Source organism: Eschrichtius robustus, chromosome 8 (genome assembly GCF_028021215.1).
Source record: "Eschrichtius robustus isolate mEscRob2 chromosome 8, mEscRob2.pri, whole genome shotgun sequence".
In the NCBI taxonomy this organism is placed as follows: Eukaryota; Metazoa; Chordata; class Mammalia; order Artiodactyla; family Eschrichtiidae; genus Eschrichtius; species Eschrichtius robustus.
This window is the reverse complement of record NC_090831.1, coordinates 62259525-62285110: the sequence shown is the minus strand read 5'-3', so window position 1 is coordinate 62285110 and position 25586 is coordinate 62259525. Positions and strand designations below refer to the sequence as shown.

The 25586-nt window shown below is 35.1% G+C and overlaps 1 protein-coding gene across 9 annotated transcripts in view; it reads right to left on the bottom strand.

Annotated features, from left to right (window-relative positions):
- DGKB (diacylglycerol kinase beta) overlaps positions 1-25586 on the bottom strand; it is an 804767-nt gene that overhangs the window by 166633 nt on the left and 612548 nt on the right. For all 9 annotated transcript variants that reach the window (XM_068550569.1, XM_068550571.1, XM_068550570.1 and 6 more), the window contains one exon: positions 24215-24410. In XM_068550569.1, coding sequence (XP_068406670.1) covers positions 24215-24410 — 196 coding nt within the window. The remainder of the gene's footprint in view (positions 1-24214; positions 24411-25586) is intronic.

The window sequence follows — 25586 nt, the reverse complement described above, 5'->3', positions numbered from 1 at the left end:
AATTCTAGGACTTAAATTTGAAGATTAGATTTATTCATCTAGTTGGCCTGAAATCTAAGTGATGTTTTTTTTCTTTTTCCCTTAGAGGTGACAGTCCCAAGTAGGATTTAATTCATTCTAAAGCAGTTAAATATTTTGAGAAACTATTTACTTATTTGGAATCATTCAGTTTTATCCCAGTGGCATTGAGTCAGTCAGAGTCGCTCTCTCTCTCTGCCCCCCCCATATATATATATATACTATATGTGTATTACATTGTCAGTAAAACAAGATAAAGAAGTTAAACAGACTAGAATCAACAAAAAGCTTAATAATGTACAAGACTAAAATAAAGTGAGCAAAAAGGGAATAAAAGATATTAGGTGAAAAGCAAAATAGTGGAGAAATTAATGATTCTACATTTGGCTTCTAAGAAGGGGCTGTTAATTAATGTAGCAAGAATTTGGCTGTGATTTGAACAGTGATTTTTTATTTTGGCCAATATTTATAAGAATAAAATAGATATTGATATTGGTTATTATATGTTTATATTTCGGCTTTCATCAAGTGAAGTGAATTTTTTTCTCAGAATTTTTGGCTGGCTGTGTTGATAGAGCAGAGAACTAAAGTGAAATGTTCCCTGGATCCGTTGGCTCCATACTTCAGAACGAGGCCTGTGTTTTTGCTTTTGTTTTCTAAGAGTTATAATGTATACTGGAAACTACATTGGCTTTGGATAGAATTGAGTTCTTAAACTCACTTCACTATATAGCCAACTTTATAAGTTTGAAGTTTGAGCACTATTTTAAAAGCTGCGTCAGTTGCATCACCTGTAAGGTTGACATTGAAGTATCCTGTGATGTGCACAAAGTTTGTCCTCAGCTTCATGGGTTTCCAGTTCTCCCCTGGTTCCGCTGTTTTGTTTTGTTTTTTTCCCCACAAATAATCATTGGGTTACTAACTGTGTACCAGGAACCAAGCTCAGTCCTGGGGAATACAAAAGGAAACAAAAGAGATATATTCCCTGCCCTCATAATTTTTACGGTTTAGTACGAGAGAAAGGAACACAGTCCAAGTCATCAGGCCAATAATTAGCTAATTCTATTGTGACTTCTTGCTGAATGTCTTTAGCTCTTCAAATGTGTCCTCTTGCCCCACCAGAAACCTAGAATAATACAAACATTTCTCTCCCTCTTTGGGTACCTAATTCATTCTCATTCTTCAAGTCTCAGCTTAGTATCATGTATTTTCTAACTTCCCTAATCTCTTCCACAAGCTTTGTAGCTCCTAGTATATATTTCTATCACCAGTACTTACCCCTATATACATATATAATATGCTTTTAATGGCTATGCCATGATTAATATAACATTTTCCCTAAATTTGGACATTTACATAATTTCTCTTTATGAAATGAATGTATTTAGATACAAATCATTTCTCTGCTTATTAGCTTGTAATAGATTTCTCTAATAATGTTTATTAAAGGACCTAAATCTTTTTTATAGTACATTGTTAATATTAACATGCTATTTAATGGTATAAAAATATATGTTCAGAGAATAGCAACATAGAAATGTAATTTCTCTTTTAATCACAGACATCTTTGTTGAGTCTTGTAATAAAAGAGAAAGTAATATTGAGGTCTAAGCATCTTTTTTAACATGTATGAGGTGAGGATATGGAATTAGTTACAAGATGACAAACATTAAACAGTAGTTTAAAAACCATCAGGTAAACCTAGAAACAAGTGTGAAACTGTAAATCTTAACGTAGATAGAGGGGAAATGTATGGGCTACGTGAGGGAGGAACAAGGGAATATTAAACCTGATGGGACACTTAAGGGGAGAAAACCCTTAGAGGCTGTGCCAGGGTAGAATGAGGTCTCGTTTCTAGCATAAGCTAAAAATATGGGACACATTTTTCTCAGTTCCACAAGTAGGTCTCTAACAGTCTCTATGCTCTCTATTCTACTATAGATAAATGATTTGAGTTTCTTCATCTTAAAAATTGGCAAAACACTGCTTTCTTTGTAGGACTGTTGTTAGGATTAAACGAAATGATCTGCTAGAGGCAGAGCACTCCCTCTCTTGTTCATCATGTATACTCAGGGGTTAGCATGTAGTAAATCTTGCATACAAGTTTTTTAATGGCTTAAATGAAAGCAAATACCATACTGATTGATCACCAATTCCAGGCAAAAAGTGAAAGCCAGAGGGCTTCTTTTGCAAGATTTAAGGAGATCTAACCTTCTGTAGCCAGAGAGCAAGGAGAGCAAAGGACCAGGCCTGGCACTCAGTCATGAAAGCATCGGACTCCAGAGAAGTTTGGTCTCCTATTGCATGATCAGAACCCTGAGACCTGCAATAGTGATATACGGTTACCTGGACAGATGCAATTCAGAAATTAGATCTCCTAGATTCTCTCTGGGCTTGTAAAAAGTGGCTCTATGTCTCTTTTTACTAGATACTACTCTCCACACCCCAACTTGAAGATCATGTAGAGACCTGATAAGAGGCAGGTTTCTTATAAATAATCCTCCCTTCCCTCAGGATTTGCTGACATTAGTCCCCCTGACAACCAGACAAACGTTAGTGGTCAAATACCAGCACAACCAGAACAGAGATGCTATGGGGCTGCCGAGAGAGAAGAGGGGCTATCACCGAAATTGCTGAAGGATCTGCAGGAGCTGGGAGAGTATGCACAGCGTGGGTCTTGCGGTCCTTACCAACAGGTGATAAAATCTACATTTAGATACAGTAGTTAATTGATATGAGAGCACTCTCCTGTGATACAGAATTTAAAACCCTGGCACATATCCTAGGAGGTGGTGTTAACAGCTGCCAGGATGGTTCTTGTAAGCCTGGAAAAATTTATGACCTATGCTAAGTGGGTGGAAATTCCAGAACTGCCATGGGAGATGAAGGAGGAAGAGATCAAAAGACTCAGTGCACTGGGCATGCCTGAGAAAAAATATATACGTAAGGCTAGAAACCCCACCAGCTAACTAGAATCTACAGGATAGCCCATCAGACACCCCATTTACCAAACAGTAACGAATGTGCTATGGAGAGGGACACATCACATCAGTATCACTGAGAAGCTCAGTGATAGCTGTCTTCTGTAGGCAGGGTAGGAAATGACATTGCAGAATTGGGATTCCTCATAAAAAGGGGAATGACAGAATCTCTAAATAATAAATACCAAGAAGTGGCTCTTAATGGCCAGCAGAAAGGTAGGTGCAATCATTGCAATGAACAGGAACATAGGAGTGACAAACCTGGGGTATAACCTTAAGAAGAAAGATAGAGTAAATAAATAGAATATGGAGCCCCTAAATCAAGATAGACGGGCAGGGTGTTGCTCAATTTATACAATGAAAATAAATCCTTTCTCTGTTCCTCCCTCTATCCTGCTCCTGCTCCCCAATCACTATCTCTTGCCCAGTTTGTAGATCTGAGTTGAGTCTCAGACTTTTGTTTGAAGACTATTTACTGAAGGACAGGGCAGATCTCTAAGACAGAGTACCTAGCAATACCACGAGAGCATGGGGCAGTAATTCCCCCAGTCCTTTCTGAAAGATACTAAAGGCCATTTACTCAAGTGACTATGCACTAGGTAAAGAGAAATATCCAGAACTTTTGAGGACTGTTAATTCAGAGTCAAAATTAAAACTGATACACTGAGGCCCAAACTGATTCAACAGTCTTCCTAATAGAAAGAAAGCACACGGGAGGGAGCCAGATAATAAATGGAATTCTGGCCTGCAGCTGGCACATGGTAGTCCACAGACCCATCAGGTGGTCTTTTCCAAGACCTCCCAATGTATTGTTGGATTGCACACCCTTGCAAACTGGCAGATCCTTCACATTGGTTTCTTGTCCTGTATACAACAACTATCAATTAATGCCATCCACAAAGATTTAAAGAAAGCAGAGGGAGTAGTCGCTGGCATATTCTCATTTATGACACCAGTCTAGACTTATTAAAACTAAGGGATGGATTATGGCATATGACAGTGGAAAACTAAACTTGACCAAATAGTAATCTCAACTGCGTTTGCTTTACAAGATACAGTATTTTTCTGGAGCAGAGTAACACAGCCTTCAGTGTGAGGTATGGAAAATGCATTCATTTCTATCTCTTTCAGAAAGAAGAATCAAAATAAGTTTAGATCCATGTGGAATAGACAACAGTAAACTACAGAGTCTTAGTCTGGGGCCCTGTTAACTCTCTTGACCTCTGTCATAATGCATATGGAAGGACCCACTGAGTCATAAGCTCAGAAACCCATTGCAAGATAGAAGTAGTACACCTGGATCAGACCTGAGTAGGGTCAGAAAGTACGGAAAGTTGCATGAAAAGGTGGCTCTGTCTCTACCACTGCCAGACCAGCACCTCTCCTTCAGCTCCCTCCTATAACTCTTAGGACTAGATGTCAAAGAAGGAAAAAGTTTAAGCAGGTTTCATGTATGGTTTGTCTTGTTATGTTAGTATGCATCAAAATGGGCTGCTGTTCTACTAAAATGCTTCTTAAGGACGGAGGTAAAGGGAAATTCTCCCAATGAGCAGAGTTCTGGGAAGCGTACCTCATCATCCTTTGTGTGGAAAGAGGAGTTGTGGAAGGCTAGAATTTACATGGACTCATGTATATCTGGACAAGGAGTTCCAAAGACGCTTGTGCATAGATTTAAAGGAATGGGAACAAAGTCTGAAGATCTCTGTATCATAGGTGAACACCCACCACAGAGGTTCCTCTACAATATAACCAGACAGACAGACTGACTCAGCTACCTGATAGGGGAAACTAATCACACTGCCAAGGGGCCCCTCTTTCAGCAAAGAAGTAGAGCAGAGGGCATATTATTGTGGAATACACTAGTCCAGTTACTTCAGCTACCAAGAAAATGCTGAACGGATAGAAAAATAGAATGCTATTTGAAGACTCAGCCAAAGTACCAGTCAGTAGATGATACCCTGCAAGGATGAAGTGTCACCCTCTAGACACAGTATACATCCTAAATTAATAATTATCTTATGGTGCTTTGCTCCCAATACTTAGAATGCATGGATCTGGGAACAAAAGAAAGAAAGCACAAGTGGTCTTATTTACCATCCCTCCTAACGACCCACCTTGGGAATCTGTGCTTCTCATCCTTGCAGCTTCAGGCTCTATGGATCTAGAGACCCTGGTATCCAAGGGGAAATGGATGCTGCTACACAAAGGGAGCAGGGAACAATATGTCTGATGTTTAGGTTACTACGGGATTGTATCTTGATGCTTCCGTGACCCGGTTTAATGAAAAAGGGCTAAGTATAGCAGCCATAGCCCAGGAAAGACGAGGATCTGAGCAAATCCATCGGATAAGCTGCCTAGTTCAGCAGAGGTACTAGCTGAGCGACAGGGCGCTAGAATGGTGGTGGTGGAGGAGGAGGAGAAAAATTATTGTGGCCTTGAGATCAACTGCTGCAGCAGAGACTTTTGTTAATCTCATTAACACATCTCTTGTAAGTTCCCCAGGAACTAAAGTCTGCCTTGAATCCTGGAGAAGTTGCCCGTAAGTGGGGCAAACTATAAGAAGCAATTTGAATGAGTGGTTCAATGGGTAAATTAGATATTCTGTTGTTCCATGCAAATCTGCCTTATGTCATGACCAAAGCACCCAGCTCCCATCTTCTAGGAATAATGGCTGCTGGCCACTTCATAGCTGCACCCCCATCCTGGGATTTGTCATCTATCCCAGGGAACTGACTCAATGATATCTACTCTCCCTTTCAGGAGGCATGTATTCAGAAGGAGGTTGATGGAAATATTCAAAAGCCCAACCGTCGATCCAGGACAACTCAAAATGGCTGTCCCAGCTCCTGGAGGATCACTCTGAGGTCTCAGTTGCAATACATTTGTGGATCTGCTCTTCTGTCTTCCCAAACCTGACTTCCTCACTTCTTACATGTGTCACTCCTGAGACTCTTCTCCAGGAAACTTTTTGCATGAAACTCTCTGCCTCAAAGTCACAGTTTCCAAAGAATCCAATCTAAGACATCGGTACACCTGCATTAAACAAAATATATAGGGAGACTGATAATAGAATAATATTTAAGGGGATTGAAAATATATGTATAATTAAAATGTGACAAAAATATCACACAAATCAGGTGTGTCAAAAATTTTCTGTTTTTGAGAAAACAAACTTAATTGCATGCTGCTCATAAGAGACATACCTTAAAATTATATAAAAATGTTGAGAATAAAGGATAGAAAGGGATTTGCCATGCAAAGATAACCAAATAAAGCTGTTTTTATCTATGTAAATATAAGGCAAAATCGTCTTAAGGTAAGAAGCATATTTACAATAGGCGAAGAGGGATACATCATAGTGATGAAAAGAGTAAACCAACGAACCATAAGAACAATGAAACTTTCTAAATATGCATGTCCAAAATATGTATGAACCTAAAACATAGCACTGACATGAGTAAAAACCAATTGACAAAACTGTAAGGAAAATACATCAGAACATCACCATAGTGAGAAAATACCTCAATCCATAGCTGATAGGAATAGTAGATCAAAATCAATATAATTTTAAAAAGCTCTGATGAACACATGTACGTGAAATATGTGCCCAAGCTGATCATGCGGTGGGTCATAAAGCAAGTCTGGTCACATTTCAAAAGACTGAAATCTTTGACAGTATATTCCTGACCATAGTGATATCAAGCTAGAAGTCAACAATAAACAAACAAAAATTCTCAAAGCTATTAGAAATAAAGCAATGATGCACGAAGTGACCATGGGTCAAAGAAAAAATGAAATTAGAATTAGATAACAGGATAATAATAAAATATCAAAATCTACAGAATCCCACTAGAGCCATGCTTAGGAGGCAATGCAGAGCCGTCAATGCATATATTTGAAAAGAAGAAAAACTAAAATCAGTCAGCTAAGAAGTCACCTAAGCATGTCAGAAAAAGAACGGCAAGCTAAAACCAAAGAAAGTAGGAGAAAGAAAAAGATATTACAAATGTGAGTAATGAAAAGTTGTGTCATTAAAGATAATATAGAGATGAAAAAGAAAATAAAGGGATATCTGGAACAACATTATAGCAATATATTTGTAAATGCAGATGGCATCAACAAATTCCAAGGGAAAGAAAAAGTTCCCAAACTGACAAAAGAGTAAATATGGAAAATTTATATAACGTTATATATATTTTTAAGATAATTACATTTTTAAACATCATAAGAAAAACTTTGGGTGCAGATGGCTTCAAGAGAATACAGTAAGATAATATACTCCTTAACGTGTATTACGAAGCTGGCATAATACTTTAAACTAGTTAACCTAGCTAAGTAGCTCAATCTGGTTAACCTTGTTAATTCAACCTAAATAATAACATTATAAGAAAGTAAGTAGTGATGATTTTCATGAACATAGATGAAAAATTCTAAATCTATTAGTAGTAAATTCAATACAGTGCTACGTAGAGAAAATAACACATCATGCCAAGTTAGATTTATTTATGGAATACATGGTTGCTTTAAAATTTGAAGGTTAAAGTAATTCACAGAATGAAAAACAAAATTTGTATGATTTTCTCAATACATACAGAACCAGAATTTGATAAAATTCAACACCCATTTATAGTAGAAACTTAGTAACCTAGAAATAAAGGGGAAATCTTTAGTCTAAGATGTATTTATAAAAGTATACAGCAAACATCAGATAAATGGTGAAATACTGAAATCCACCTCTTCACCCTCCAAAATCAATATCCATTATCACCACCCGTATTCTGTGTTGTACTGTCAACCTTAAGCAGGGAACTAAGAAGAGGAAAATGAAAAGGTCTAAGAGTAGAAAAAGAAGAAATAAAACTGTCATCACTTATATCTGACATGATTACAGATATTTAAAATCCAACAGAATCTATGCATATACTATCAGAACTGATAAGTGGCTTCAGAAAGTTTTGTATCTGTATACAGTGACAATTAGAAAGTAAATATTAGAAAAGATACTATTTAGAATAGCATACCCAAACATTAAATATCCAGGCATAAGACTACTACATCAAAAATTATAAATCATTACTATGAGAAAGTTTTTTAAAAAGCTAAATCAATGGAAAGAGATAGTATGTTCATGAATTGGAAGGCACAGATTGTAAAGGTATTAATTTTCCCTAAATTCACCAGTGCAATTCCAATCACAGTCCCCGCAGTTATTTATTTATTTACTTACTTATTTTTAGATTGGAGGAACTAACATGCTGATTCTAAAATGTGTAAGAAAGATTTAAAGGAAATGTTCTTCTTGAAAAATAAGACATTAATTAGGACAGTGTAGTATTGACATAAACGTTGTCAAATAGACCAATGGTATAGAACAAGTGTCAGCAAACTGTAGCTGTGAGTCAAATCTGGCCTGCTGCCTGTTTTTGTAAGTAGTTTTATTGTAACACAGCCATGTCCATTCATTTATGTATTGTCTTTGACTGCTTTTGTGCTACTGTGATAGAGTCGTGTAGGTGCGACAGAGAGCATCTGACCCAAAAATTTAAAAGATTTACTATCTGACACTAGAGAAGTTTGCCTATTTTTAGTGTAGAATATAGAGTCCAGAAATAAATCAATACATAAATGGAACCTGAAATCAAGATTATGTTACCACCAAGCAATGGGGTAGGAGCCTTTTCAACAAATAGTGCTATGTAAATTGAATAATGATATGCAAGAAAAAATTATTCCTGACTTCAATCTTAAACCATGCACAAAAACCAATTTCATTTAAAAGTCAAACAAATAAAGCTTCTTCAAAGTAACACAGATGTTAAAAAGACTTGTAAAAAACTAACTGCTGATAAAAAGCAATAATCAAAAAGGAATAAATTAATACACTAAACCTCAATAAAATCAAATCAAGATGTTCTGATTTTCAAAAGACATCATTAATAAAGAGGTAAGCCATACAGTGGGAAAATATGTTTGCAACCTATAGAACCAACAAAAGACTCTAGTTCTTTCAAATACAAATACATAGTGAGCTAGCTAGATCGACCCAGTAAGAAATAGGCAAGAGACTAGAGGATATCCAAATAACCTGGTCACATAAAATGGTGTTCCACATCATTAGTCAATCAGTAATATGCATATTTAAAACACAATAAACCAGAATGGCCAGATTAAAAAGACTCATCATACAAAGTGTTGGTGAGGATACAGAGCCAATTGGAAGCCTTGCCTGCTGACTGGAGTGTAAACTGGCACAAAACCACTTTTAACAGTATCTACGAAAGCTGAATATACACATACCCTATGATCCAGCAATTTTCATTTCTTAGTCTATACCCAGAAGAAATACATACCCACATCAAAAGACCTGTACAATAATGTTCATAGCATTAGGGTTTATAATAGCTCCACACTGGAAAAAAGCTGTATACTAATATAATGAATACACTTGAATAAAGAAAATAGAAATTAAAGAGCTAGACATAAATGAATATATGCTACATGATTCTATTTATATAAAATTTAAAAACAGGCAAAACTTATTGTTTTAGAAGCCAGGATATTGAGGAGGACATGGGCTTGTTGGGTAGAGTTCTGTGGGGTTGGTAATACTATATTTCTTGATCTGGAAGAGTAGCTACATAGATGTGTTCACTTGTCAAAATTCACCAACTGTACAACTATGATGTTTACAATTCTCTGTACAAACGTTATAGTTCCATAAAGTGTTCAGATTTTTAAAAAGGATAACACATAGTAAGGCAGGGAGTAGGGAGTGGGAGGGGATGGCATGACATTTTAGATATGTGGTCAGGGAAACCCATTCCCAGGGGAGCATATTTTATCAGTAATCTGAAAGAAGCGAGGAAGAAGCCACGTGAAACTATGTGAAGATCTAAGGTAAGAATATTCCAGGCAGGGCTTCCCTGGTGGCGCAGTGGTTGAGAATCTGCCTGCCAACGCAGAGGACACAGGTTCGAGCCCTGGTCTGGAAAGATCCCACATGCCGCGGAGCGACTAGGCCCGTGAGCCACAATTGCTGAGCCTGCGCGTCTGGAGCCTGTGCTCTGCAACAAGAGAGGCCGCGATAGTGAGAGGTCCGCGCACCGCGATGAAGAGTGGCCCCCACTTGCCGCAACTAGAGAAAGCCCTCGCACAGAAACGAAGACCCAACACAGCCATAAATAAATAAATTAATTAATTAAAAAAAAAAAAAAAAAAAAAGAATATTCCAGGCAGAGGGAGTATCAGTGCAAAGGCTCTGAGATGGTACCATGCTTGCTATATGCGATGAGCACCAAAAAGGTCAATTTGGCTTGAGTGGAGGAAGTGAGAAAGAGATAGTCACAAATCAGATGGGCTGGGCACATATTAAACTACTGAATGAGTAACTTATGTGCATATTGACACTTCTGGTCTTAACATGATTGTTCTTTGTTATCTGTCCGTTAAATATACAGAGCACATTGTAAAATGATTTTAAAAACCCCATCTACTAACCTTAGAAAAACAGATTTAAAATGAGGGTAATAAATGTGCTCAATTTAAGAGCTTATTCCTGTTTCATTCAATCTTTAAAGTATTGTCCATCCTACACAATTCCTAATGAAGACAGAAACCATCAGTTAATCAAGAAAATAGCTAGATTGAGAAAAAGTGTTGATAAAAGCATAATCTGTTCATTCACTGATCATTTATGGAAAAAAGGATTATATGCACATTCTATACATACATATGAAGGGCTGATATAGAGATAATGCTAGATTTAAGACCTGACACCAGCAATAATGGAAACAGAAAAACAGAAAATCATTCTTTAAAGGGACATATTATTCTTAAAGACAATTTATACTAGGGTAGTCCAGGAAGATCAGGCAATGACATTTGAGACAACTGAAACTTATTCTGAGGGCAAAAGAATGTGAACAACGATTATACTTTCTACATTTTATGAGAACCTACACATCCCACACTCCAACTCTGTGAGAATTTTTCCTTTTTAATTTAAAAATTTAAAAATACTAGTGTCAACATTACCAACAACGGTAAAACAACACATGCAAGAACAACAAAATAAAAATGCAAAGTCTTGAGACCATACAAAGAGCTTCCCTGAGAATTGTGAATGGCCTGCAATGAGATTATACCCCTTCTGCCTAGAAAGAGTTGCTCAAAAGCAGGAGGCTTTAAAGAAAATCACAAAACTCCGACCTTCCCCTTCTTACTGAGTCTATGTTAAAGGGCCGTAAAACTTGTCAGTTCTTGCCACATCTATTGGCACACAGTACTGGCTTGACAAGAGTTTTGCAGCCTAGCTGGGGCCCATGACCTGTCCCCTGTACTCTCTTAGAATTTATTTTCACCCCAGCAGGCAGCACCTCACAACATCGGTAATTTGTCAGGCAGCTTGTACTCTCCAGTACAGCCTACTTAACAGAGGGCTCTTATAAACATCTCTGTGAATCACGAGTAATGCCGCCAGGAGGGAAACCGAAATTTCAGAGCAGTGAGTACAATCTGAATTGATGGCAAAGGTGACTTGGTCTTGGCTGCAAAATCAATGGGGAGTGGTCGTGGGGGAATTTGCTTATTTGGTTCCCAGGGAATCAGTGCCGTGGCCACCACAATCTTAAGATCTTTGTGAGAAAGTGAGAGATGGAAGGTGTGCAACCAAAGGGAGTGCAGAAAGCAAACAATGTGTTCCATGATTCACCATGAGGAAGAGAGGAAAGAATGGGCAGACGAGACACCAAGAAACTAAGCAGCATGAACAAAATATTTCAATCATCCCAACACCTGGAAAGAGTGAACTGTATTTTAATCAACTTTCATTGGCACTAATATTTTAATAGGAATTGCCCCTTTCTTGGGAAAGGATGATAAATAACTGTTTTAATTCAAAGTTGGATCAGAATGCAGTCAGTATTATATTCCTCATCAGATCTCATTTAAAGATTTCAAGTACTGAGAATTCTACTATTTAATCATAAAATAGTTTCCCAGGAAAGGAAAAATTTGTTATAATCTGAAGTAAGAGTTCTATTTATTTTTATAATTCTGTGGAGTCAGGATTAATTCTTAGAAGGGCTATTTTTTCCATACCTGGAGAATGACCCCTTAACCTTTGCCTCCTCTCTCGCAAATGTGGGCCAAATGTTAGAAGTGCTTCACATAGTCTAGTGTGATAGCTTTGTGAATATCCTTAAGTTGATGAAATAAATATAAGACACGTTCCATTTCTATAGTAAATTATATGAAATGTGTTAAGATCCACAAATCACTCCATAAGGTAAAAAAAAAAAATCCGAAAAGATTATTTTCCCTTATATACAGGTTAGGAAACAGACTTTGCCAAGTTAATACTTGGTCTGAGGTCACAGACTTCTTTCTCTTTTCACCATAGAACTTATTATAACCATATTCCTAGAGTCCAGAAAACTAAAAACTAAAGCCTATCTCTAAGAAATCCACTGCTGGCCTACAATGTCCACGTCAAAAGTCTTTTCCCTCAGGGGCTGCTGACTTGAAAAGAAAGTAGGAGGAAGACAGCCTGGATTGGGAGAGAATTCTGTGTAAGACAATTGGTGTGATATTATTTTGCTTGGTTTTTTTCTTGCCATGGAATATAACTTCTTTTTATCATACACCTCATGGGAAGACATAAAACCAAAAAAGAAAAAAGTCAATACAGTAGAGTCAACAACATGGTACTATGAACTTCAAAGTTGCTAAGAAACTAGATCTTAATTATTCTTAACACAAAAAAGAACTGATAATTGTGTGACATGATAGAGGTTTAGCTAACACCATGGTGGTGATCATACTGCAAAATATAAATGCATCAAATCAACACATTGTACAACTTAAATTTACACAATGTTTTATGTCAATTATATCTCAACTTTAAAAACGAGAAAAAGAAATGTCAATACTGTCTTGGTACACAATTTTCCTACAGACCTCCAGAAGCTACTGTCTTCTGATCCATAAGTAGGTGTAAATGTGCTATAAGGATCGATCAAGAGTGAGCTGCTTTAGCAGGGTCACTCTGGGATGGGCCTTCTCATCTGAAGGAGGAAGAGTAACGGAATCTGAAGAAAGCATTATTCCCAAAGGATGACACGCAGCGGAAAAAAAGGAAAGGAAGGCAGAATGAAGAACTCCCTTCTACCTATTTTCATCTCTTTTTTCCCTTGAAAAATGGGATAATGATTTGTATTTTAGAGAATACTTTGTTCTATCACACTTCTCTCTACTGCTATTAAAACAAAAATAAAATTCCCCTTCCTTTCCTAAAACAATGCTTGGGTTCCCCTGGTTTTCGTTCTGATTGGGACTTTCCAGAATAAATTGTGTTTAAGTGATGCTTTGCTTCCATGCATCATTTTGATATCTGCATGTCCGTATGTTTTTCCCCGTAAGTGAAGTCAGTATATATACACACCTGCACAGATACACACTCACACACACAAACTCTGTCACAGCATATACATGATCAAGGCATTTTATCTGAGTACTCACTAGTAAATACACTCTTCTATAAAGTCTGCCAGAGGTATTTAAAATGTCAGATTTAAAAAAAAATTAATTCAATTTTTATGCCTAAACTAACACATTTATTTCATTTTTTTGGTTTGCAATTTTGGATAACTTAATTTCTTGGCTTGCAATGGAAGTTAAATTTCAGTATCTACCATAAACAAAATATTCATTCCCTTCCTCAAGAATGAAAACACCTATTATAATTCCTTGTTAATTCCTAACTGTTGGATGAACATTTGGATGAAGAGTTTACAAAGAGTACATATATAAAATATTCAGACACCAAACAGCAAAAATAAAAATGAAGCCAAAAAAAGCAATAGAAATCTAAAATAGTCTATCTTAACAAAACAAAAAAGATGAAGACCTATATAATCCCTCTAGAAGAAACAGGTTTCATTAATAAAAAGGACAGAAAATATATTAATGAAGAATTGTAAAATAATACCTAACTACAAAATTGTACAAAACCTCATATTCAACCTTTGACTCAAAATAGCATTGTTAATATGTCAGCATATTTTAGTTACATACGTTTAAAGTGAGACATACAGATTAACTCGTTTCCTAGCTCTGAGAGTTCTTCAAATCCTACACATGTTTAAAATTGCTATTTAAATTTGATTCAATTACTATCTTTAAAAAATCAAACAGCATCTTTCATACTTTTATACTGAATAAAAGATGCACTGACTCCTTGCTTCCCACTAAGCTCACTAGATATCCTGTACTTCATTCAGTCTTAGTGAGTTGGCCTGGATGATGTTAAAAGACAACATAAGAACTCTTTGGAAGAAAGTGTTTATCATCAAGTATAGAAGGCTTGGCAAAACCATCCATGATTAATATTTTATTACTGCTCAATTACTTACCAGACAGATTTAAGATGAGTTAAGGTATTTACTTGCATGTGACCATGGGTAGGCTTATTTCACAGCACCAACATGTTCAAATATGAGGTGATATGGCTTAGACCTATTTTCTATTGAAGTCACATTTTTGTGCATATGAATTTGCTTTTAGTTTTGAAACGACATTTAGTCACAAATCCCATGAATCTTTCTTGCAGTAAATTTAAAAATGGAATGTTCTTTGATATTGGTTGATTTTCTACCTCTTACTATTCTAAAAAGATATTCTGAAAATGTGAATGACACTTAGTAAGAAAACGTATGATGTAATATTTTGGATGGAGAAGTATGTATTTTCAAACATCAGTAGGGAAGAAGTCAGTGTGCTAAGGGCTTTAACTATCCGAAGAGACATGGATTTAAATCATTGTACATAAAAGGATTCTTAAATACTTTTTGTTATTTGATATTAAAAAAATGTTTGTTTCATTCACAGAAATTGAGTTCTACAAATAGCAGCTGATTCTTTCATTAAATCAGAACCAAACTGCTAATTTCATTATTAATGGTTAGCTTTGACATGTTTAAAAAGGGTAGAAGATACTTAATAGACTTGTCTTCGACCTTGAAATGAACAACTGTTCAGGGAAATGGAATTGTTCAAAGATACATTTTCTTTCTGCCAATCTGTGAAATATAATTATTCTCTTAATGAATCTCTCAATGAGTAGCAATCGTTCAGATCTTGAACAGGTAAAATATAATGATAATGGGAGCAGCTTTATAAATAAAAGGATAAAATGAGGTTGTTATTTTATACCATATTACGGGGTGATTAGAATAACAGTGCAGCATTCATCAGGCATTTGAACTGTCTCAGAAAAGCTCCCTGGGGGCTCATTTAAATTAGTTATGTTTATCCATAGAGATTTTTAGTCTTATTTCAAATGACTGTCACCTTACAACACTCAAGCCTCAATCTTTAGCTTACTCTAATTAATAGCTGTACTGTACAGTAGCCAATAGACACTGCCTAAAACAGACACTAACCCCCACCCCAGTTTATAAATCTACAATTTATCAAAGGAAGAGCAACATAACTATTTTTATTAAACCAGGGGAATAATTATTGAGTTTGGAGGGAATGGTGGTCTATATGAATCTCTATCAATTTCCACAAGAACAGAGTTGGCAGGATACTGTCCAAGAAGCTATCATTTCTATGTTAACTAGCTCTATACAATAAAAGACTGTATGTGTAAATACTAAATTCATGGCAATGGAACTCTAGTGGTTAGTTGTTTTGGTTAACTCAAAGGCACATACAGCTCAAAGATAATTAAGTAGATGGTGGGATTTGATTTTTTCAAGAAAAAAAGTCTCTTTGCTCTCTGCTGGACGCACCTGGAAGCCTTTGGTAGTAAGACAAATGAGTGCAAGGAGTACCAGGTGCTAGACTGTGGTGTTTTCATTACATCCATCAAGGTACCCAGAAAAAAAAAAGACATAAATAAAGAGGGGTAAAATAAAAGTTCAATATCTCTCCTGGCATGACATGAAATCTCTAAATAAGAAATCACTCCAAAAGATGGTGCAATTAAAGTATCATTCTCAATAAGATTATAGTTTTTCTTGGCTATTTTCTATCTTGATGGAAGAGAAAACATGGTTTTTAATACAAATAGAAAAAGATAGAATCATGACTTATATTTAACAATTTATGTAGCTGATTTCATGTCTTTTTGATAGTTCTTTCATGTTTACTCTTTTAAAAAAAAATCCTGCTTAAATTATTTTCATACGTCCTGATTATAGGAAAATTATTTTAACTTCCCTGGGACACACCTATTACCTGAGCTCCACACCATCACCCTCAATTGACAAAGTTACTACAGGGCTTTATATTTAGGACACTTCTGTGATAGCCCTCATATTTGGAAACTTTATGTGAGTACTATTTGAAAGATGCTCTACAAGTGCATAGTTGAGGCCTATATAATTCAGCCAATATTTATTTAACTTGGAAATATGTTTTATATTTCTACCATGTGTAGGTTAAGTTTACTACAAATTATAATGCAGTTTTAGCCTGTGTAAATGACCTGCCATTATCTTCGAAAGACTCAGGACTGGATATTACGTTGGATTGGATATTACAGAAACAAGTAAGATGGTTGTTTTATCACTGATATTAGACATCAGCCATCATAGAGAAAATGACCCATTAAAGCATTTATATTTTACACCTTTCTCTGAAGTTACAATTAAAATCAATAGTTACAAATGTAGGAGAGTCTCCGAATAGTATTAGCATTTTGAAAATACAGAAGGTATTCTGCCTCAGAAGTCAGAGAAGGTTAACAGATGAGCCTTAATTTAAAACCTCAAGTAAACAAATTCCTTTCCTTCTTCCCTTGCATCTATTAAATCGATTGCCAAAGCATATATTTTTCAAAATGCAACTGCTACTAAAAACTCATTTTTTTTTTCAAGTTTTCCCAGATTCATTAGGTGAAAGCAAGCGGCTCCTTGTTCTGCCATTCCTACCTACCTGTTCTTTGAACTTTCTCCATTTTCCTAACTTCAGTTTGCTTTCAGGAATACGCCTTTAATTTCAATGATCTCATTCACATATTAGAAAACACCACTTTCCTGTTTAAATGATTACTTACTTACTATATTATATCCAAAATGATCTCGTGGCCTTACCAATTTCACTATAAGAAGTCGAGAATTGTACTGCATGTCAGATTTTGTTTCTAGAATTATACTGTATGTCAGATTTTGAAAATCTGACTGTTGAACATGGGGTATTTGTCAATAATCCTAGCCACAGAATGGTATTCTATATAGCTCCAGAAGGAATATAAGAATATTCTAAAGACTGTCATCTGTTTTGCTACTAAAATATTAATTTATTCATATTTATGGTTTCTGTTTTCAAATCTCTAGGAGGCTAGCAGTTTCTGTGAAGTCTTTATAGTGTCATGACAAATAGAAATTTCATAAATGCTTCATCAAAATATATATGGTTTTATAGGACAGCTAGGCCAAATATAAGAGTACATGATCTTATATTTTGAAAATATATTTTTATTTTTACATACAAGAAATATGTCCTGTATTTTCTAATTTCTTTTTACTGCTGTTTTATAAACTTTAAAGGCATGCCTTTTGTAAAAAAAAAAAAAAAAAAAAAAAAAAAAGAGCGAGAGCTATCACATTAAGATATCCAGGTTATGATGCAATCTTCAAATGCAAACAGAAATTTTGATATTTAGATAGCTTTAACAAGTACTTGCTATTATTTGTATTATCCAGTCCTGGAAAATTTCAAGGAAGGTAGTTTAAAAACATACAATTAGAAATTCATTTTGAGATATCTCCGTAAAGGTTACTAGATAACAAATGTTTGGATCTATGTATTTTCAACTAATGAAATTATCACGGTATTAGTATATGCATATATTTCTGTAAAATGCAACATCTCAAATGCCATGATCTTTTTTCAACAATTTTAACTTCCAGGTATAATAATGTAACATGAAATCCTTTTCTTGCTTCTAAATTTAATTGATTTAATCACTGAATTTAAATGCTTGGAAATTGTTCTGCTTGCTGGTGTCTGAATGCCAAATACATTATCTACAGTTCTAAGATGAATGTTGCAGTTATATTTAGATAACTTAAAACACTGCCTTCTAAATTACCCTAAATAACCCACAGAAATGTCTAGAAAAATTGATAATAGTGCATGACAAATGTCCATTACCACCAACTTTCAGGTAAGTATAACTTTCACAAGGAGTAGAAAGTGTTAGACTCTTACTATTTAAATGCTCTTTGTGCAATTTTCCAGGCAACAGAATGGACAGCACACATAAGTTAATCTCAACTCTTCCAGAACTCACAATCTCCATTTTAAAGATGAAGACCTTGAAGTCAATAACCTGATTTTTCTTCAGCGGCAAAAGACATTCATCTTTGGCCAAGCTTTCATAGACATCAACTCATTTGTTCTCTTTGATCAGTTTGGCTTGGATTGACCTTTTTTTTCTTCCTACTTCTTCAGCGTTTTCAAAACAATAAAGTCATTTGATATAGACAGAGTCCTTGACAGTCAATCAGATCTATAGTCTCTCCCCTCTAGCTCCTAAAAAGAATCAGGATTTTAGTCTTCCCCAGTACAGAGCACAGACATCAAATAAGGTGGGGTAGGGGTATGTGCAGTGTAAGTTTATTTGGGGGGAACTTATACATAGTACATTTTATGCAAGATAATGAAGAATAAAAATAATGTGTTCACTAAGTATTCAAAATTGGGGCTATGCAAATTATACAAAGTGGTGGAATCTGTACTGTTAGCCTAGTGGAGTTTTCTATACTTTAGCCTTTCTGGTCCCACCGTCAAAAATTTTTTCCATATCCATGTACTCCTCTATTATTTTTTAGTTTTGGCTTTTACTCTATTTTTACTTAAATAAATTTATTTCAAAAATAAAATTATTTAAAATTACAAACTAAGAAAAAAGCATTCCTTACCATAAAAAGAAAACAATTGCAATAGTACATACAGAAACTGTCACACTTTAAAATATGCATCTGTGTACTGCTTAAAGCAGCTCAATTTTCCATCAGTGGAGTGTATACTACACTTTGAGAAATTCTGCCCAAAGAAAAGAATTTGCATTGGTAAATGCGAATGAAATCACTGAAAATTTCATGGACAATATCATATGTTAATTAGTTTTTAAAATAAACTTTTCTATCTGTATCCGTATGTGGAGTAGACATTCACCTAGTTAATGAGGTTTCAAGCAGGAAGTCCAGCTGTTCCCGACGACTGTACCTCCCTTAGCTTCTGGCAAATGTTTGAAATTCTACGGCTTGAATGTAATTACTTTTGCTCAGTGGTTTTCAAACTTTTTAAAGCAGTCAACCTTTTCTGTTTTTCAAATGCAGCAATATTTTTAAAACCAGTAAATTAAAGAGAAAATTAGAATTTTATTTGTGCAAATATACTTTAGACGTTTAAATTGCTAACACTTGTGATATAGTCAATCTATGAGAATAACAGAGTTATTTTGATGAGGATAGTTGCAGTGTTATAGACATCCTATTTTTCAATGATCTCTGCAGTCTGTTTTTATTGTATGATATTGGGAATATCCTGATCCAGACAGATATGTAATCATAAATGATACGAACTTTTTACATCTCACTTGGCAGTCCTGCACCATTTCTGCATTCATTACTGGAAAATGGTATAGTTGGACTTGTATCATCAAAGCTTAAAACCATTAGAATGCCTAAAAACTGCTTGTATTACTTGAGAGGTCCTCACTGTCAAAAAGCACGTTCACAGGTGTACTTTTAATATAGTTTTTCAACTTTGTCAATACAAATTTACTTGCTGGTTGCCTCAGATGTTAACTAGAAGTTTCAATTAGTCAAATTTACCTTATGCTGCATATTTAGCTGAAACTTCGTTTCAATTTTATCACTGGTTCTTTACCAGGAGTTGTGAGCGTGTTTATATCCTACATCTCTGTTAAAAGTGCACTTGATATACAAACTAGTACAAGCCTGTTATTTTGGGGAGCTAGTTCACTAATGCAATTTTTTATGAGCAAAAACTTTTCTAAGGAGTGATTTCCATTTTCATAACAAATATTAGTATTGTCACCTTGTTTTCACTTCCATTGATTGTTATGCACTCTTTATTGCTTGTGTCAAACAAAAGTACCTGAGCTTGAGGCCTTTTAATTCCTTGTGATTCACATACACTGTGGTGGTAATGTTCCCCTTGGTACATCATGAGATATACAAAGATGTATTTTAAAATGACCATTGCAGAGCTACAGACTTTCCAACTAATGTCATAGTTATTGAGTTGTTTATTTAGATGTGTATATGTTTACAAACACATGTGTGGAAAGGTATAACTATCATTTTATCCATCTATCTGTGGATCAATCCACCCATCAGGAGGAAGAAGAGGAGGTGGAAGAGGAGGAGGAAAGGAAGTTATTTTTGTCTGGTAACACAATTTGATGATTTGGGAATTGTCAATATGACAAAATGTTTTTATAGAACACACTTTACAGTGTTTTTCTTATAGGTTTTTACGTTATTGTTCCAAAATATGACAGAAATGAATCTGAACCAAGTTTTTACAGAAACTCTGAAGAACTGCAGTTATAGCTCAATGGAACACAGTTTGAAAAATAATGGTTTATCTGAAGGCTTTTATTTCTTTTAAAATGCAAATACCTCTACTTTCATCTGCAATCAGTCATTTATATATGTATGTGAATAAATTTATTAGATATCTTTCTGAGACTTGGATTTAATGCAGAAGAAGAGGAGGCAAAGATTAACTCAGCAACTGAAAGAAATGGGAAAGACTGAATATTAAGGCTAAGAGCACTGAAGATCTACTTTGCCTACTTTACGATTTTGCTTAAAGACCATGACATCTACATATGATACACTCATTTGTATTTCCAAAAGAAGCAAAACAAAACAGACAACAAAAACAAAAGAAAAAGACAAACCCACAAAGAAAGTGTCTGAATTAGATGAATGTGAGTATGTGTATGTTTCAGAACTGCATCTGTTTTAGAGTATTTTGCTAGAACAATAATGTAATTAAATTAATTACTTATAATTTTGATCAACTCGAATTAAATCAACTGTAAAATTTCCAACCAGTTAATTTATTAATTGAAGATACTCTGATCTTATGCTGTGAATGTCCTCAAAGACTGCAAGCAAAAAAATTGTGCAGGAGTTCCAGTTTATGTAGGGTGAAGTATAAATGAGTATGTAATGCTCCAGACCTGATCTTGTACCTTTGATCTATGACATTTTAAAAACTAAAACAAACTTGTAAACTTTTTCTGAATTTAAATCCTTCTACTAAATTAAAAAAAATTATCTTTACTTCAAGAATCTATAGTTAGGTATGCTTTCCCCACTCTCCCCACCACCAAAAGCTTTCTAAAGTTTATGGAAACAAGCATCCATTCTAATATAGTAAACATTCAGTTTAAACTTCAAATTTTTACAGAGCTATATCAGAAAAGTTGCTAGTTAATATTTCAAGAAAGTGCAACTTAAAAAGAAGAAATTTACATTATTAGTTTGTTCATTTATTTACTTATATTTTTCCAAGAGTGAAGTTATTAATTTGAATCTGGGTTAAGAAAACTTGTTGGACTAGAATTACAGTTCCTGTTATTTCATTCTAAAGGCCATACCTGTAACCATTCTGTGTAAATTTGAAAATATATTTAGATTTAAAATACTGATTGACCCTTACATTTAATACTATTGTTTTTGTGTCAAGAAATTGAAAACAAGATCAAATGATAGAAACATTTACCCATTTCGGGAAGGGATACATGCAGATATTTTAAGTAGTAAATTTCTTTCATTTCTGATTATTAAGTGTAACATTTAAGAATTAACAGAATAAATGTGAAATCAAAACTTTGAAGCATTTTGAGATACTTTTAGCTATTTTGTTGCAAAATATATCAAAATGAAAAAAATCTTGATAAAATTAATAAAAGACTGATTAATATAGAAGTCTTTTTAAAATATTCAGCTGATAAAGTCATTTTAAGCATTCAATTATACTGATCTTGAAATAAAACTAAACCCAAACTTACAAGCATAGTTGGTTTAGAGAGGGAAAAAAAAGTTGAGCCAAATCAATTATAAAGCATGCTTTTGTTATTACTCATACAATGACCTTCAAAAACTCTGATTTCTAATGTTCTTCCCAATCTTTGTACTGACAAAAATGTATCCCTAAGTCACAAACCCTGTAGGTTCTCACTTCCTTCCTTCTTCTTTCCCAAGTTTATGGAAACTTGGTCCCAATAGTTTCATAGTACAAAGCAAGAAGACAGAATGGGAAGAGAGACCTTTTCCTAGGGTTATGGGCACTGACAGTCTATACAATACTTGGGGCTGATTTGTGTGTGCTTCATTCCAAACGTGTATTCCTCAGCTTACAAAGGGGGATGAGTGAGGCCAACAGACAGCATGTCTGCGGTAGCTCCGTAGTATACAGACACTTTTCCTGGTGGAGCACAGCCATGAGTTTTACAAACTTTAACATCTCATTGGGCGAACATAGTTGGCAGCTGAGCACCGAGAATCAATTCAGATACATATCTGAAATGTCTACATGCAAAGGACATGCCAAGTATTAATAGGTAGTGACCAAACAGAAAAATAAACCTAGAAATTATCATTTTATATATATGATATATGTAAAACTATTTTTTAACTATATGGACTATATTACTATATGTACTCATTGCTTCCCTAGGGACAGAAGCAGAGATTTTTTTAGGTTTGGTCTTAGTATGGTCCTTGAACTAATTTTTAAACTTAGAAATTTTTCAGGAATCTTTTTAGAAATCTGCATTTACATTTAAATATAAATGCATTATTAATGTCAATAAATCCTAGAAACTAGTAATTATACCTAATTCCTCTCATTTTAAAATTCATATAGCACAAACCTACTCATTTTTTCTATATACTTCTCCTTCAAAAAACCATTTTCCTCCATGTTTTCATACAGTTATATTTGTTCTGAATAGAAATAGAAAGCATCTTAATTAATTTGGTATAACTTTCTTGCATTAAATTACACAACTCTTCAGGATTTGCCTCTTTAGGATCACCCATACATTTAGTGGGCATCAAAACCTTCTGTTATTGGCAGGCTGTAGTAAGCACTTCTTTCAAGAGGATACTTAGTACTCCTTCATGGTCACCAAGTTCCATCTAACAGAAGTCACTGCCTGCTACTGAAACTTGAATCAGATACCTTCAGATACCTGAAGACACCAAAACATAAAGCTATTTCCTACCACTGCCAAGCCTATCAACCAGCCTCACATTTTATTTTCTTTATTTAAAAAAATATTTATTTTTATTGAGCCCATAGGGTTGTGATCTCTTCATATTTTGCCTTTGCTACACTGAGCTGAGCCAATACGTTTTCTTGGCCATCTGAATGCCATCAAAGGTATTAGATAGATTCTGGAAGGTTAAAAAAAATAGTATGGATACTATAAATTGGGGCATGATCAATTATTATAATACCAAAAGATTATGATACCAATTTGGTATCTTTGTACAATCTATCAACAAGAATTAGTTGTCACGTCCCAATGTGAAGTATAATTCAATGGAGTTGAAAATTGATCCATAGTTATTCTACCCTATTCTGTTAGTCCTTTGCCCTTTTGTTTCCCAGGTATTCTACTTTTTACTAAATTTCTGGAAAAAATAGAAGCAGATAACCAAAACTGATCGTGGGATACTTTAAAATGCCATTATATATAATATTTAGGACAACAGTTTCACGTAAGATAGCTTCCTAATCATAGCCTGACTGAAGAAAGCCAAAAATAAAACTTGCAACACACCTCAGAAAAGCCTTAACTAGGCCCTTGTTATAGCAACTCAAACATCTGACCAAGATGATCACATTCCAGAATTTAATGTACAATACATCCTATATTATTATCCACTAAATACCCATGTATATTTTATTTTCTGTGTAAAGAGCTATACCCGCAAAAAGGAGAATAAAGGAGAAAAAAATCCATGAAAATATAGCCAGTTTATACATGATTTTAGAATCTATTATAAGATTAATTTAATCACACTTGAATATCTGATATAAAAAATACGACTGCATAAATATATAGAGCAGAGTGCAATGGAAAACTCTTTCATTTAAAGTAGTCTTCAAGAGCCGATTAAGAAGCAACAATTAAATGTTAGAAAACTTACCTTGACTTGCAAACTTCAACTCTTTGGCATCTGTGAGCGTGGTCCTTTTGTCAGACCCTTTTTTCTCTGTTCGGCGGTGGCTTCGTCTTTTCTTAGACTCTCCCCAAAGATTGGACCCTCCATGCATGCTTGGTATATTCAAAATAGCAATTCCTTCCAGAGAGATGTTTATTAAATCAATCTGTACTCCATCACACTGATTAGAAATATGAAAAGAACAGAAACAATTTGATTTCATCTTCTGTATTTCCTTATCTTTTAATAAGAATTTTAAAATCTATAATCTTGTACTTTCTAAATAAACCTTTCAAGAACACTTAAATAGTTACCCTAAAGGTCAATATAAAAGATAAAGCAGCCAATAACATTTACCAGGCATCATAAATAGTCTTTAAAAATGATCAAATTAAGGGCTTCCCTGGTGGTGCAGTGGTTGAGAATCCACCTGCCGATGCAGGGGACACGGGTTCGAGCCCTGGTCTGGGAAGATCCCACATGCCGCGGAGCAACCGGGCCCGTGAACCACAACTACTGAGCCTGCGCGTCTGGAGCCTGTGCTCCGCAACAAGAGAGGCCGCGATAGTGAGAGGCCCGCGCACCGCGATGAAGAGTGGCCCCCGCTTGCCGCAACTAGAGAAAGCCCTCGCACAGAGACGAAGACCCAACACAGCCAAAAATAAATAAATTAATTTTAAAAAAATGATCAAATTAAATCATCAGTGTATCTTTGTTTACAGAAAACCTTTGGAAGGGGCACAATTTAGTCTCTGCATATATAACCAGCTGCAAATTTCCAATGTGTTACAAAGAGGTTGATTCTGGGAAGTTTTGTCAAATTTCAGGCAGAAATTTTAATGACTGCTCCTATTTAGAACACACTGCAAGGTACTATTGGGGGAAAATAAAGAAACAGAATTCATAATTAGGGTCTCATTTTTGGGAAGCAGAGAAAGAAATGGCTTAAGAGACTTTTGAAAAAAGAAAAACAGCAATTCAGAGAGATCTGAATTACAATAAAGTGGCCAAGGATGGTTTCTTGGACTAGATTAAGTTCCAAGCACAGTGTCAAAGGCAATGAGAGGCATGGTTATCTACATGAACATGGAGAACCAGGCAGGCTGAGTGAAGGAAATGCCAAGAGCAGCGGCAGCAAAAGGAATCTCCAACCCATCATGACTTTATAGCTGCTTTAACGAAAAAATGAAAAGTAAAATCAGTCAGCCAGATTTTTTTGTTTGCCTGGTGACAAGACACGCTTTGACTATGCAAAATATGGAACACTCTACCAGACAATGCTTTGCAATACTCAGAGTGGTCACTTTTTACTTTTTTGAATTTTCCATACATTTCTACTGATGCGCATGTGTGGAAA